The 17,122-nt window shown below is 36.4% G+C and overlaps 2 protein-coding genes across 2 annotated transcripts; one reads left to right on the top strand and one right to left on the bottom strand.

Annotated features, from left to right (window-relative positions):
* The first annotated feature begins 307 nt into the window (after nucleotides 1-307).
* LOC145949656 (uncharacterized) lies at nucleotides 308-4,965 on the top strand. The gene is made up of 3 exons (XM_083060281.1): nucleotides 308-403; nucleotides 640-3,717; nucleotides 4,750-4,965. Exons 1-3 carry the CDS (start codon nucleotides 308-310, stop codon nucleotides 4,963-4,965), a joined length of 3,390 nt encoding a protein of 1,129 aa, XP_082916407.1.
* Nucleotides 4,966-10,787: 5,822 nt separating this feature from the next.
* On the bottom strand, nucleotides 10,788-12,336 carry LOC109804408 (uncharacterized). The gene has a single exon (XM_020366226.3). The coding sequence runs from the start codon at nucleotides 12,049-12,051 to the stop codon at nucleotides 11,347-11,349; it is 705 nt and encodes a 234-aa protein (XP_020221815.1). The 5' UTR covers nucleotides 12,052-12,336; the 3' UTR covers nucleotides 10,788-11,346.
* Between the last annotated feature and the right edge of the window lie 4,786 nt (nucleotides 12,337-17,122).

The raw sequence follows: 17,122 nt of genomic DNA, 5'->3' as shown, positions 1-17,122 counted from the left end.
TTTTTAAACTAAATAATATGTCAAATATTTAAATTTAAAAATTTGAATTATTTTTTCAACATGTAAAACTTAGCAATAACTCCATTACCTTCTTGAGGGTTTAGGCGATCAATGTTCTAAATAACTGGTATAATAATGTGATAATAGGATTGTGCTCTATATTGTTGCCAATCCATCATTATCGGTGAGATATTTTAAATTGGACACTGATCTTTTCCAACAAAAGAGGATTTGTGCTCCATAAAATTACCTTGAGAGTGACTATCACAGTTAGGGAGAGGTGTCACTTGTCACGAGTGCAGAAGAAATGACTGATGAAATGCATGGGAATACCGTTACGGGAGTGGGACACGTGGATGGTAATGTTGAAATCATGGTGAATCGAAAAAGTGAGAGGAAAAGAGTAACTAACTCAGCTCAAGGATTACGTTGGGGGTTAAAGTAAATATAAAAGAAGAAAACAAAAGTAATGAGGGGTGTGGAATTTATGATCTGTCTTTCTCCTCCTCTGGCCCTCTTTGGGATTTCTTCATTCTCTGTTATGCTATTTCCATTTGTTTCTCTATTCTGATATATGTCTTAGAGTTTTTTTCATACTTCATTGTAAGAAACCCATACTCAATACATAATACAATACAGGACATTGTTATTCATTTGTTTGTTGGGAACGTTACTGTTACATTTGGTGCTTTCATTGCCACCATGGATGAGAATACTCGCTTGAAGGACCTGGATGCTAATGTCAAGAAGCTTTTGGAGCTCATGGAAAAACGAGATCACGATTATTTTGCCAGGTTTAAGAAGCTTGAATTAGCTCTCGAGCACGTGACCAATACGTCCTCCATTGGTGGCTCGAACTCAACTATGATGCATCCCAACACACAACCCTTTCAGGTCCGCAACATCAAGTTGGATTTCCCATGCTTTGATGGTTCGAATGTGTTACAATGGATTTTCAAGGCGGAACAATTTTTTGAGTATTATTCTACTCCAGATTTACACCGTTTGACGATTGCAGCGGTACATATGGACAAGGATGTGGTTCCTTGGTTTCAGATGATGAGTAAGAACAATCCATTCCCATCCCGGGCTGCTTTTACTCGAGCATTGGAGTTGGAATTTGGTCCCTCCCCTTTTGAGTGTCCCCGCTCTACCTTGTTTAAGCTTTCGCAATTAGGTTCGGTTAATGATTATTATATCGAATTTACTGCTTTGGCTAACAGAGTTACTGGGATTACGGTAGATGCCCTCTTAGATTGCTTCATTAGTGGCTTGAAAACTGATATTCGCCGTGATGTCATTGCTCAGAGTCCTCATTCCCTCCTTAAAGCCGTCTCCCTTGCTAAGCTCTACGAGGAAAAATATTCCACCTCCACCAAACCAGCTTATACCACCACTTATTCCAGACACCTTAACACAACCCCATCCCCTTACCTAAACACCAATCAGCAAACACCATCCATACCTGCGATTCTGCCTAACCCTTCCCAGAAACCTTTTACCCACCTCCCTAAATCACCCAATATCAAAAAAATATCTCCAGCCGAAATGCAAATCAGACGCGAGAAGGGCCTTTGTTATACATGTGACGATAAATTTTCCCCTACGCATCGCTGTCCTAACAAACAATACCTATTACTTCATATAGAAGACGATGACGATCCACCTATAGACTTAGCACCGCCAGACCCAATATCCAGTCCCTGCCCTGATGTTAACCGAGAGCATCATGTTTCTTTTAATGCCTTAAACGGCTCATCCGGATTGGGCACTATGCGATTTCATGGCTCGATTAACGGTGTCAATGTCAAAATCTTGCTTGATAGTGGGAGTTCCGACAATTTTTTACAACCACGCTTGGCTCATTATTTGAAGTTACCTATTGAGCCCATTTCCAGTTTCCAGGTCCTGGTTGGTAATGGAAATTCCCTTACAGTGGAAGGATTGGTCAAAGATGTGACGGTCACAATTCAGGGGCATACTATTAAATTGCCAGTTTATTTGCTTCCTGTCTCTGGTGCAGATGTTGTTTTAGGGGCTTCTTGGCTTTCTACATTGGGACCCCATGTTTCTGATTATAGTGCTCTGACCTTAAAATTCTATTTGGAGGGTGAATTTGTTACATTACATGGTGACCAGTCTAACTTACCACGTTCCGCTCAGTTTCACCATATCAGACGCATGTGCAACACTCATGCCATTGCCGAATTGTATACACTGCAACTTCAGTCCGAGGAGCTTCCTTCCGCTCAATGGCTTGACTTACCTGCTGACATTCATCCGGGTATTTCTCGGTTGCTTCACACCTACAAAAGGGTGTTTGACAAACATATTGGGTTATCCCCGGACAGGTCACACAACCATGCTATTCCTTTAATTCCGGATAGTCAGACTGTTAAGGTCCATCCCTATCAATACCCTCACAGCCAGAAGGAACAAATCGAGAAAATGGTTGCCGAGATGCTACAGGAGGGAATCATAGCCCCGAGCACCAGTCCTTTTTCTTCACCGATTCTCTTGGTTAAAAAAAAGGATGGGACATGGCGTTTTTGCACTGATTATACAGCATTAAATGCCATAATAATCAAAGATTCTTTCCCTATTCCTACTGTTGATGAATTGCTTGATGAACTCTTTGGAGCGAAATACTTTTCTAACCTCGATCTTCGTTCGGGATACCATCAAATACTTGTATCTCCAGAGGACAGATTTAAAACAACTTTTAGAACACACCAAGGCCACTATGAATGGCTTGTCATGCCATTTGGCCTCACCAACGCACCAGCCACCTTTCAGAGTTTAATGAATTCGGTGTTCCAAGGGCTGCTGCGGAAATCCGTATTGGATTTGGAAATATACTTAAGATGTTTCACAGTTGACAATCCCAAAAGCTGGAGTAAGTTACTTTCATGGGCGGAGTTTTGGTATAATACCTCATTTCAGTCCAGCATTGGTATGACTCCCTTCCAAGCAGTCTATGGCCGACATCCTTCCACAATTACCAAGTATACTGTAGACCATCAAGACCCTCCTTCTTTACAAGAATTATTGTTGAACCGTGATTTAGTTATCTGCCAGTTGAAGAATAATTTGCTAAAAGCTCAGCAATATATGAAGAAATATGCAGATAGGAAACGATTATATTTGGAGTTTAACGTCGGTGATTTGGTTTTCGTTAAGCTTCAACCTTATCGGCAACACTCAGTTGCTTTACGCAAAAATCAGAAATTGGGACTTCGATATTTTGGTCCTTTTCCAGTTTTGCAGAAAATTGGTTCTGTGGCTTACAAACTACTCCTCCCCGCTTCTGCCAAGATTCATCCCATGTTTCATGTTTCCTTGTTGAAACCTTGCAGAGGTGAACATCAGCAACCATATGTTCCTCTTCCACTATTGACTGCTGAATTTGGTCCTATTATTCAACCCTCTAAGGTATTGCAGTCTAGAATTATTTTACGTGGCCATGATCAGATTCCTCAGGTTTTGGTCCAATGGGAAGGAATGGATACAACTAAAGCTACTTGGGAAGATCTATCATTAGTCCAGGATTTTTATCCTAACTTCAACCTTGGGGACAAGGTTGACTTTTATGGGGGAGGAAATGTCACGAGTGCAGAAGAAATGACTGATGAAATGCATGGGAATACCGTTACGGGAGTGGGACACGTGGATGGTAATGTTGAAATCATGGTGAATCGAAAAAGTGAGAGGAAAAGAGTAACTAACTCAGCTCAAGGATTACGTTGGGGGTTAAAGTAAATATAAAAGAAGAAAACAAAAGTAATGAGGGGTGTGGAATTTATGATCTGTCTTTCTCCTCCTCTGGCCCTCTTTGGGATTTCTTCATTCTCTGTTATGCTATTTCCATTTGTTTCTCTATTCTGATATATGTCTTAGAGTTTTTTTCATACTTCATTGTAAGAAACCCATACTCAATACATAATACAATACAGGACATTGTTATTCATTTGTTTGTTGGGAACGTTACTGTTACATCACTCTAGTCGAACGCAATTGCTTCCTATTTCTTCCAAAGATCAAGCAATCAATCTTTGCACTAAGGCTCTTTTACTCGTAAACTCCTTACTAAGCTTAGTGTGGTTGATCTTCACCAATCCACTTGAAGGGATGTTGTTTGTGACTCAAAATTTTTGGAACATGTATATGTTTAGTCTAATGGGTGGTTCATTCAATCTTGTGGACCATATGCTCATTTCTATAGACTTTTATTAGTTTAATAGGTTTAATATCTATTCAATCTTTTGGTGTGTGTAAAGACTTGTCCTTGATTATTGGACAGTAGAAGTTGCTCTCTCTTGTGGATGAAAACCAAATTGGTTAAAGCATACAAATTTTATTGTTTTCTCTCCTTACTCTAAATAAGGTCTTCTACATGATTTCGTTTTATGTTTTTCGTTTTATGGGGTATTGTTTAGTTTGTGTTTCTTGAATTGTTCTTTGTGTATACACTACAAAAAAATTAGGATTTAACGAGGGTTATTTAGCTGGGGTTATCATAACCTCTAGAAATGTATGAAATTATCAAGGGTTTTATTAACCTTAGTTAAGTTTCAGTGGTTTATACTAAAACCCCAAGTAAATAGATGGATTTATTATGAACCCCCGTAACATTTAGATATTTTTTATTTAATTTAATTTATTCATTAAAAATTATGATTCCCACCTTTTTGTTTTTAATTATTTTTCATTTCCCCCCCTTTTTTTTATCAATTCAATCATTTTTCCCAGCCCCTTCAAATCGCGCGTAACCCTATTTTTCCCTTTCTCCCTTTCGTTCTCTTCTCCACTTTCGTTCTCTTCTCCTTCCCTCTCCTCAGCTTCGGCACCGGCACCGCCGCCCGCCTCCTCCTCAATCTCCATCTCGTCGCCGTCCTCCACGTTTGGGAGCTCGACCCCGTCGTCCTCCAGGTCGCCCGCAAGTATTTCAACCGTCGTTGTCCATAAGGAGCGTCTCTTCATCTACGTCGAGAACGCGCTCGACGCCGCTGTTCGCCCAAGCCCATTGTTCAGGCTGCACGACGCTCTACTGTTCAGGACAACTGCTTGCACAACCTTTTGCTGTTCCAAGAACGTTCTACTATTTGTGTAAGATCCTCTCATTTTTTTATTCTTATAAGTGATGAGCCTAAATTATACTTGTTTTTATACAAGATTTAATGATCAAATTCTTCCATTCTTTGTATCATTGCATTTTAATTGTTCTCATTTTGGTTTCTTTTGTATATGCAGGTATTCAAGTAGAGAATTGAGGAAAAAAAAGGGTTAAAGGAGTGGAAAACCTAAGAAGCTAAGGAGCAGAGAAGAGGCTCTGCGCCGGGCTCAATATAACCTGCGCTGGGCGTGACAAAAACAGAGTATTTCATCTCTGCCAGGAATTAAGCCGGGCGCAAAAGGAATTAAGTCGGGCGCATTAAGCCGGGCGCAAAAGGAATTAAGCCGGGCGCATTAAGCCGGGCGCAAAAGGAATTGCGCCGGGCTTGTGTTGAGACAGAGAGTGCTTGACTTCTCTGGAAGAACTTGTGCCGGGCGCGAAGAATTGTGTGCCGGGCGCGGAACCCTAATCTGATCTCCCAGGCTCGTATTTAAAGCCATTTTCGGGGTTCTTTTCCCCCATTCGCCCAGGGGCGCCTCCAGGAGCTCTGCAGGAGGGATTCTCAGGCTTCGGAAGCCTCCCACGGTGGATCATTCCTTCGGTTCTTCCTTTCCTCTTCCATCTCTATTTTAGTTTTCCCCTCTTTGTTTTGAGAGGTTCTATCCATTGTATTGGGGTTTTGATGTAACCAACAAACTCTATTGTAATCCCTTTGTGTTTAATGTTATATATGTTTTGTTTCATTCCTTGTTGTGTATGATTCTATGCTTAATGCTTGCTTTGGCTTGATCACCCTTTGCATGATTTAAGGTTTCATTGAGTATTGGGAAATATCCTTGAAATTAGTTCTGAACATATGCCTAGTGGGAATTGTACCTAGGGATAGGGCTTGACCCATTAGTAGTCTTAAAACCCTAACCGGTAATGCGGGTGGAGGTATTGAGTACTCAAGGGATTGATATTCAATATTTTGCACCTAGGCTCTTTCTCTAAGGAATTAGGTCTGAGTAAATTTATGGTTGACTGAACAATGAATGTAACAAGAGACATAGGATTCACTAGTGTTTGTTTGGTGGAATCAAACCCCCACAACTTCAAGTGTCCATTTTGCCATTTCTCACCCCATTTCATTTCTAATCCATTTATTTGTGTTTTAACAATTCCAGTAGTTTTGTTCTTAAATTCACATTCATATTTATTGGGATTGTTCTCAAGTCACAAGTAGCCAATGAATGCTTAGTTTACGTTCTAATCCCTGTGGATACGATATTTTTACTACTTGTACGGCCGGTACACTTGCCGTGTTTGAGTCCGTTGAGGGAAGTAACCTAATCTATAATTATAAATAAAAGTACTTCAACGGAATTCTCAACAATAAGATTTTTATATATAGCAATTATCATCATGTAAAAATATGTATTATCGAAAAGTATAAGCTAGGAAAAATTTAAATTGTATTAATAGGGGTTGTATAACTCCCAACACATTCCTGGGGTTATAACCCCTGCTAATTTACAGGGGTTACACATGTTATTTAATGAGGGTTATAAACACACATTACTTAACAGAGGTTCGTAATCCTGGTTAATTACTAAGGGTTAAAAATCGCAATTATATAGTTGGAGTTACAAACCCTTGTTACTTCTTGGGGTTTCGAAACCGCAACTACATAGTCAGGGCTACAAACCTTTGTTAATTACTGGGGGTTAAAAACCTCAACTAATTAGTTGGGGTTTAAAACCGCCAGGAAATTTGCAATTTCCAGGGGTTTCTAAAAACCGCCGTTAAGATGTTCCTAGGGTTAAAAACCTCAACTAATTAGTTGGGGTTTAAAACCGCCAAGAAATTTGCAATTTCCAGGGGTTTCTAAAAACCGCCGTTAAGACGTTCCCTACGGATGATTTACCGTGGGTTTGTGCAACCCCTGGAAATGTGTTTAGCGGGGGTTATAACCCCGGTTAAATTCAAAATTAACCCCCATTAAATCCTATTTTTTTTGTAGTGATAGTATGTTTTTGTGACTTTCTTTCTTGAACAAAACCAATAGGGAAGGCAATACATGTATTCACAGCTAGTTGCGTGCATGCTATTTTCACACTCGTTTAGTCACGAAATTAGTTACAACATTGCTATTTTCTTTTTTTGGACCTTTACTTTTGAAGAGTGGTGATTTTTAGACACCCAACAATACAAACACTCCATTAAGATCCGCGGTTGTTGTTCTTTATCTTTTTTGTTTTATTTTTTGCCTTATCACATCATCAATTATATTCACTACGTATATTTTCATATCTTTCTAAGGGTGGACATCCCTTAAATACTCAAATATCTTTTTTCATTAATGAATACAGATACTCCATGTATACTCACTAATAATGAAATGAAATGAAAGATAATGATTTTATCATTATTCAACAATTATTTTCCTATGATACCAATGAGGGTAACAATCATGAAATTACATAGTAAAGTATGATTATTTGCTTTTTTTTTTAATCACCATGATAATACAATTCAGCACGAACTCAAGTTATCAATTTGGTATCATATACTTTTTTAAGAAGTATAATTTTTAAGCATTTAATTAATAATGAAACATCTTTACTTTTATATAATTTTATTATTATTTTATAAAACACGATATTATGTTTATATTAATATTATTTATTTGGAAATATATATCATAAAACCGATGTACAACTAAACTCTACATATATAGTATTATGATTGATATATATACTTTATTCACTAGTACAAAAGAAGTATTTTATATCTGTTATTTTAGGATTTTTGCGTTAGAAATAAGCTCAACGTTAATGCGGAAGACGTAAATTTACGTCGGACTATACCATGTCCGACTTAACTTTATGCGCTTTTTTTTTTAATTTGATTTACTTTTTGATACATCCAAAACATGCATACAGCCCAGAATACAAAATCAAGTAGTACACCTAACCCAGACAGTCTAGAATACAAATTCAAATATAATTTATATTTCAAAATTTAATCACAAAAAGAAAATAATATATAAATCTTAAAAAGCATAAATTAAGACAATAATGTAAACCTTATTATCTTAAAAAAGCTACAGAACCTAAGTTTGTCAATGCTATCAAACTAGAAATATAATATTCAACTAACTAATTAAACTTAGAAACGTAACTATCATATACTTTGAAGTAACAAAATTGTCCATTGTTCTCTTGTCTTTGTGATTTCATATTCAGGCAATGAAGATGAATCTTGAAAGACCTGAAACATTAATTTAATTATCGTTAATATGCAATGTTAATTATCATAAAGGTAAATATACTTAAATAAATTTTGATATGAATTACCTCCACTCAAGAATCAGTAATACCCGCAGAAACTATGACTCTCATCCAATATATAATGTAATAGCCACATTCAAATGAGTATGTTTGCTTATTACACTAAAATGAGAAACAAATAACAATATTATTTCCAAAGTTGATAAATTCAAATATTATTGATAACATACAAGTACCAAAAAATCATATACACAACTATAGCTACACATTGTCAATAAGGACTTAAAATAGGAACCAAATTCTTAACATATACGTACCAAAAACAATACACCCAAATTCATAACATATACCTACGGAATAACCTTAAATCCTCCAAAACAACACACACAAACAATGTTTAAGTTCAAAAATATCCTCCAATCCAATCTATTTGCACTAACCTTGAATCTCAACACCTTCGAGTACCCTTAAACGCTAACTAAGCAAGATGCGCACCAAAACTTCAATACAATCGGATAAAATGGTCTGCAATGATGAATAGACGTTGCCACCACTGTCGCCGCCGTTCAACGTCACCGAAAACACCCAAGATGCGTAGAAACTCGTCGTCGGAGATTGCCTGAATGTTCTACAAATAAAACCCTAGAGCGCGCGCGAAGAAATGAATCAGGGAAAAGGGATATAACAAGTTTTTTACGTCGGACACCATGAGGTCCGACGTAAATTTTTAAATCTACGTCAGACTATATAGAGGGCCGACGTAGATCTTAAATTTTACGTCAAATTTAATGGTGTTCGACGTAAAAAAACTTGGTTTAAATTTTAAAAATACTACCGCATTTTTTTATGTCAGATTTTTCGTTTTTCAACGATAATACAATGACGTAAATAACAGATTTTGTACTAGTGATTCATCCCACAATGAATGTTTCAAAATAAATGATATTTTCACTTTTCAATGTAATATTAATTTTACTAATTTATTCTTCATTAATTATCAACTATTACAATTAAAAGTAATACATTTATTGAGAAAGTGAATTATTTTAGTAAATTATATTAAAAAGTGATATATTTATTGTTATCTTTAATTTGTATGCAGAAACCTTAAATTGCAATCATTGTGAAACAAAAAAAAAATACTATGTTGTTAACTAGTGAAAAAGAAGGCATTTCCTACTTCTATGATGTCTCGCTTTGAATATACACATGTTAGTGAGAGTATTGTGCAATTACAGACAATTTTAGAGATAAAACTTCTATATAAAATTTATTTTTTGTCCTTTATTAATTATTATCATGCGATTTATATGATTTTTATAATGAGTTAAAAATTTTCAAAAATAATGTATATATCAAAGTAAAATATCATTTTTATGTATTGATTAGTAAGATAAAAAATTTCATATCTTTATTTATTTTATAAAAAAAATAATAATTTTAAGAATAATTGTGTAATGCATAATGAAAATTTTCATTTATAATAAAAACATAATACATAATTATTTAATAAAAATTTTATTTTAAAAATAAAATAATCTCATTAAAAGTAGATATAAAAAGCGGTGGAGGAGAAAAGTAACTCTTTTATCTATTTCTATAGATATCAATATATTGAATTATTGATCTTAATTTTATCAAAATTTTGAATTTGATAGAACCAGATAACATCTAGCACACGGTAAAATCAAGATAGGTATTCTGGGGTAACTTTGATGTGAATTGGGGTCTCTGAAATGTTTTACACCTCAGGATTAAGACGATACTAGGAGTAATAATGAGTTCGTACCCTTTTTAAGTTATGTGAATGTTGTCAAAGTACTTTATTTGTTCTCGAGACAAATTTTCCAAATCTTAAATGTGCTTACCGTACTGAAACTCATTTTATTCCTGTATTAGCCTAATTATGATTACATCTTTCAGTGGGGTATATGAAGACTTCAAAGTTCATATTAATGATTTTTTTAATGCTGTCATATTGCGGTTTCTAACAATAATTGCGTTTTGGTTATAGTTAATTTAAAGAAGAATAACAGTTTTTACATATTTTCTATTGGTTACATCTTACTCTTTACAACACATTCTTTGCAAACAAAGTGTGGGACGTCACCCAATAATTGAGGGTTTTAAAATATTAGTTTTAAGGTTGTGTGCTTTTAATATTCTTTTTAAAGTAATGATTATATGATATCAATATATAATTTTGAAAAAGGAATATTTTAAAAGAGTATGCAACATGATTAAATAAAAGAGGGAGTTAATTTTTATTTATTCTTAAATATATGTTGACAACATTTCTGTTAAAATAATCACATTATGATTCTCAACATCAAAAATAAAAATAAAAAAATATTAGCCATCACTTAATCACTTGTGGTGCAAGTATAAGCAGCATTTCTGCAAAGTTCAACTAGAGTAGTTATAGACTATAGATCAGCTGACAATTAAGCCTCAATTTCTGTGGCAAAATCCTGCTTGATTTGGCACTCTTCCAACAAAGTGATAAAAAATTAAGCTAAGATCCATTCATTTGTGCCTTGGAGATGCCATCACCACTAACATATAATAATTGTACTTACAATTTTTTAACTATGATATCAGGATGAAATATGTATTGTTAAAAGTTGTAACTAATCTTCACTGAACTGTGAGAGTACACAAAATAAGCATTTTTTCTCTTAATAAAATCTATTTATTTCATACTTGAGATTAAGATTTGAACCTTAAATAAATTGATTAAAGAACACAAACTATTACTTGTACAACTAACGTTGATAATTGCATAGCATTATACAATATGATATTACAGAAAGTGTCTAAACTGAAGTTTTACAAGAAAACAAAATCACCAAAGGAACATATATGACAATAAACAGGAGCCAATTAAGCAAATAAGAAGAGTAGAGACAGAGAGTGTGTTAAACCAGGTTGCTAATATTTTTCATGCATTATACTAATGTGCTAAATATCTACCACCAATGCATCAATCTTAGACGAATCACAGGCACTCCTACCACTGCTGGAAAGGCTCCACTGATCAGACACTATGCTTGCTGCAGCAGAAGCAGGCAAAATGCCACCTGCAGCAACCCCACATTTGGCCACAATCCTAACACTCTCTATCAACTCCTTGGTTCTGGCCTCTTGTGACAAAATGTCCATCAACTGTTGAGGAGTTATCACAAGCTTCACTTTCCAAAACCTGCTGCTCTTACTACTAGTAGTAATGCTGCTTTTACTAGTACTAGTCCTACAAGAGTAAGGTTCTGTGGAAGTTTTCTTGAGAAATCCAACTCCTTGGTGGTGTTGGTAGTCCAAGGACATTCTATATAGTGGAGGGTAGGGGGTTGTAGGAACACTATGAGAACGAACATGGCCTTGCCGGATGGCGCGGTTGTCACCGGCGATGTGGCCGGAGGCAGAAGGGTGTTCAAGTTGGTTGTTAAGTGGCAGCAAGTAGTATGACTGTCCTGCCACCAACTCATCAAATTGGCCAAGTGGTTTGCAAAATGGGTCATGGCTTGGGAATAAGCCATGCCCCGGGAACTCATTGGTGATGAAACTCACAGTAATTGGAGCATAGAATTCCATGATGCCACCATTTGATGTTGTGACTTTGATCACTGTTTCAGGATCTGACATGCCCCCTAACAAGCAGTTTCCCATGTTGGACTTGAAATCTTTGTGGAAGTAATAGTGATGGTCTTGTTCTTTGTAAGTATATATGGTAACTAGTTTGGTTCCTTGGAGGGTATTCAAGAGCGGGAAACTTGTGGGGATGTAAAGAAAAAGATGTTTGTGGTGGATTCTTCTTGGTGGGAAATTCTGATGAAGAATATTAGAGTAATACCATAACACCACCCTAAGAGTATTATAAAGTTAATGTGATATTCAGGTTTAGTGTCACATGTTACGTTTTAAAAGTTAATAAAAGTACTTCTTTCTCTGGAGTTTTGGCAAATTAGATTTGGCAAAAGCAGGGTTGGGAAGAAAAAGAGTGTACTTGAACAAGTTTGCACGGTTTATGATGGTTCAACATTTGTTGCAAAACATACTCATCAGTCAAAAGATGAATAAATAATGCATGTGTGTAGTTTTCACCGAGTCTTTGAATAAACACAAAAGAGGAAAAATGTAGTTCGAAATTCATTTTGGTCCCACCATGCTAGGCCCATCAGAACAGAATGGAAGAAAGCAAAAGGACTTGTAGATATACCTGCCAGTTCTTCGCCCTTTTTCTTTTTTCTTTTGACACTTTATCTTTATCCTTTGGTAAAGGCATCAAGGTGTCAAGAAACTAAAAAATCACTCCGTGCTATCATTGTGGAAAATAAAATTACAATCTTGTAAAATAATGTCACGAAGAATAGTTTATTCTGCTTGCTTTGGATTTTGTTCTACCAATTATTGTGGGATTTCATGCTCATGTCACATCTACTATAATCTCTTTGCTTTGGATTTTCACTTAAGGTTGGGGAAACTGTCTAGTGGAAACAACACTCAGAATCATATTACATGGAAAATCACTCGTGATTGAAAAATATATTAATGGAAATTCTATTGACTAACCTTCAATCCATGACTTTAAACAAGTTGGGCATTTCATGTTATCCAGTGATGTAATGAAGGTATAAAATATATAAGTGAAAAATAACTTTTGTCCCATCAACTAGTTTTTCTAGTTAAATTTAAGTTACATTCAAATTTTAAGATAATAATAATCTATTCTAGTGAATATTGTTAGACTTATTAAATCATAAATATCCAACCTTATTTCATGTTAAAAAATGTCTGATTCTCAATTGCAAGAAAGTATATTAGAGATCTTCTATTAATCAATGATGTGATCATAATCGTATGTAAATATGTAAGTGAAGAACATTTCTCCACTCATGAACTAATTTTAGAGTCGAGTTAAATCCAAACTTATATTCTAATTAATGAAAAATTATTAAAAAATACATGCATATAATTTGGGTATTTTCTTGGGTTAACTCTTTATGTCCATGGTTCTAATCTGTGATGCCTTGTAAACAAAATATGAAAGAGAAATAAATGTTGGGCAGGTCACAATAGGTACACTCTCGAGGAAAAAAGTCAAAGTTCAAATTTTGGAATACGAGGAGGGCCTACACAAAAATTATGGACTATCAAATATGCATGATCCCATACAATCTTTACAGGTGTTTAAAAATTTTAATAAAAAAAGTAATAACACTTGATTATATTTTATGTAGAGATTTATTAGGAATTATGTCGAGTAGAAGCACCTAATAAAAATGATGAGAAATGTTAAAGATGATGGAAATAGATGAAAGGCAAAAAATTAGTTCGAAACTTAGGGGTGTATTAAATTAGGATTTTAAAGGACTTTTATAGTTAAAAAAAATCTTATAGATTTTAAAAGATTTTGCAGGATTTTCATGACTTTTAAGATTTTGTAGGATTCTGCGAGACTTAAAATTAGGATTTTAATGGATTCTGTAAGACTTTTAAATCAGGATTTTTATGGATTTTAAGGGATTTTGTAGAATTTTCGTGGATTTTTGACACTTGATAAGATTTCAAAAAAAATTTCATACATTCAAATTTAAAAAGAGTCATGTTGCAACCCGAAAATTTCCGATCTTGCGACCTATGATTTAGACATCCTTTTAAAAGTCTCATTAATTAAGGAATACCCGGACACTAGACTAATCCTTAATTAATGGTTTTGAAAATAGGTTCATGGAGTCGCCACCAATATTTTACTCAAAATATTGGAAAAAGAAAAGGTTTTTAAAGATCCAATAATGGCCTTGATAACCAAAATTGGGTTCGGGGGTCGATTACGTGTAGGGAAGGTATTAAGCACCCCTACAACACCCTAAATCGGTACCCTATGATGAAGATAACGTAATAAGATTTAATAGATTAAATATTAAATCTCCTTTAATAATGTTTATTTACATGCTTAAAATATAAATTAAGCAATTTCTCTAAAATATCTACATTATGACGTTTATTATAATAAAAAGGAAATAAAAAATGAGGAATAAAAAGAAGAAAAGAAGATTGAATGAAATACCTCTTGACCAAGCTTTATTGAATCTTCAAATATGGAAAAGGTGCTTTGTGGCGATCTTTCACACTACAGTATGCCTCACAAATCTCAAGAAATACAATAGGAGGGAGAGAGAATATAGAAATGCGACACAAATCTCAAAAAAATATAATAGAAGGGAGAGAGATAGAGAATTTTCATGCTCAAAGGAGTCTTATTCGAAATTTCTCTGGCCGCCCGGAGAACTGTGCCCAAGACTTCAATTTATAGGGATCAGCAGTGGGCCAGAACGGCTTGTTCCGGTTTCGGAACGGCCCGTTCTGGCCCAATTATTATGTGTAAATTTCGTACCTTGGAACGGCCCGTTCTGAAAACGGAACGGCCCGTTCCAGAGTAGAAAATAACACAAATTTTCCTTTTCCAGAACGGCCCGTTCCAGATTTGCTTGGTTTGGAACGGCCCGTTCCACCCAAAATAATTAGTTGATTTCAGTTACGTTGGAACGGCCCGTTCCGGGGTTCAGAAAGGCCCGTTCCAATTTTGGAACGGCCCGTTCTGAGTTTTGGAACGGCCCGTTCCGGGCTACTGAAACCACCTGGCCTTTAGGCCTTCTGATGTCTTGTCTTGTTGTTTGCCTACTTCGGAAGCCCCTTCCCTTCGTAATGGAGGTCCATTTCTTTGTTTGTGTGCCCCTCGGACGAAATTGGGTGTCTACAGCTGCCCCTCTTTACTTGTCCTTTGGAGTAGCTATGTATTGCTTTTCCAAAGGCAAGTAAAGACGTAGACATTTCATTCGGGTCTCCTCCTCGTCTCTTTGGTGTTGGCGCTTCTACGTTCCTTCTCTTGGATAGGTGTATTTGCTCGTGTCCTCGCCCTTTAGAGTAGTTGAGTGTTGGTTGCATACTCTATTGGGTAACAAGGCTAACAAACTGTAGACCTGATCTTCGATCTTCAAGTAGATGCTCCATTGCGTCTCTTGTGATAGTGCGTTCTTTTATTTGTAGCTTGTTGAAGAGGGAGTATTTTCGTAGCTCAGCTTCCCTCACGACTTTGTCGTATACCGGATTGGGAGATGACTACAGTCTCCCCAGACCTTTCCCTCACGGCTTTGTCGTATACCGAATTGGGATGCGAGTACAGTCTCTCCAGACCTTTCCCTCACGACTTTGTCGTATACCGGATTGGGATGCGAGTACAGTCTCTCCAGACCTTTCCCTCACGGCTTTGTCGTATACCGGATTGGGATGCGAGTACAGTCTCTCCAGACCTTTCCCTCACGGCTTTGTCGTATACCGGATTGGGATGCGAGTACAGTCTCTCCAAACCTTTCCCTCACGGCTTTGTTGTATACTAGATTGGGATGCGAGTACAGTCTCTCCAGACCTTTCCCTCACGGTTTTGTCGTATACCGGATTGGGATGCGAGTACAGTCTCTCCAGACCTTTCCCTCACGGCTTTGTCGTATACTGAATTGGGAGGCGAGTACAGTCTCTCTAGGCCTTTCCCTCACGGCTTTGTCGTATACCGGATTGGGATGCGAGTACAGTCTCTCCAGACCTTTCCCTCACGGCTTTGTCGTATACCGTATTGGGATGCGAGTATAGTCTCTCCAGACCTTTGTTGTATTTTGAGGAAACTGTCGGTGCCCTCATTGGCTTGCTTGAATTTTGGTAGATATTTTCCCAAGGATGTTGGGCAGGAGGTGTGTCGTGATGCCTCTAATTTGGGCTGCTTTTGTCGTTTGTTCAGATGCTGTCAATTGGAATTTGTGTTTCCCTTTCTTGGCTTTTCTTGTTGGTGTTGTGGGATGAAAGACTGCCCCTAGGTGGATGGGCAGGAGATGTTTGATGTGCCCCTGTGTTGGTGGGCAGAGAAGTGGATGGATAACAGGGATTCCAGTGTTGCCCCTGCTACATGAGTATTGTGATGCCTCTCCAGGCGCTTGTTGCGGAGTCCTTTTGATTCATGGATGATTAATTGTTGATTGTTGATGGATGGTTGTGGATGCCCCATGGTGAGTATGGATGCATGGATGCACATGAAAATGCAAGACAGGAATGGATTGGATTTTTTATTATATTATTTTATTTTTATTTTTTTGTAAGGTGAAGTTATACCCTTTTGTGCACACTTGTGCCCTATGCATGCTATGCAATGATGCCTCTATGCTAATGCTTAAATGCATATTGATTTTTCTTTCAAGAAATTAATCTATGCGCATTGATCAATGACATGGATTGTTAGCCTTTTAGTCGTGTCGAATTTAGTGTTGCTTTTTTGAACCTGAGATTTATGTAGTTCAGCCCTCTCGCTCGTACCGGATATGATATATTAGCCCTTAGATTAGGTGTACCTAGACTCTGTTCTAGGACACCTCCATCTTCTCCTTGTGAGTGTTCACTGTGCATACTCCGTGTATCTCTCAAACTTATCTTAATGCCATATAGGTCAAGAGGAAAGAGAGGAAGAAGATATATATATATATATATATATATATATATATATATATATATATTTTGTAAAAGTTTTGGTAGAAAGGATTTTTTTTCAAAAAATGGTTTATAAAAGAATGGCTGGCCGAGGTAGGCTAGTGGTTTAGGCTGATGAACAAGCACATTCAAAGTGAGGAAATCATTTTTCGCGTTAGCTTATTATTTCCTTCAAAGTTAAGTGATGACTTGGGATTGCATATTG

The sequence above is a fragment of the Cajanus cajan genome, chromosome 1, assembly GCF_000230855.2.
Source record: "Cajanus cajan strain Asha chromosome 1, NIPB_CcT2T_4, whole genome shotgun sequence".
NCBI lineage: Eukaryota > Viridiplantae > Streptophyta > Magnoliopsida > Fabales > Fabaceae > Cajanus > Cajanus cajan.
The sequence above is the reverse complement of the archived record's forward strand: the minus strand, read 5'-3'. Positions and strand labels throughout refer to the sequence as shown.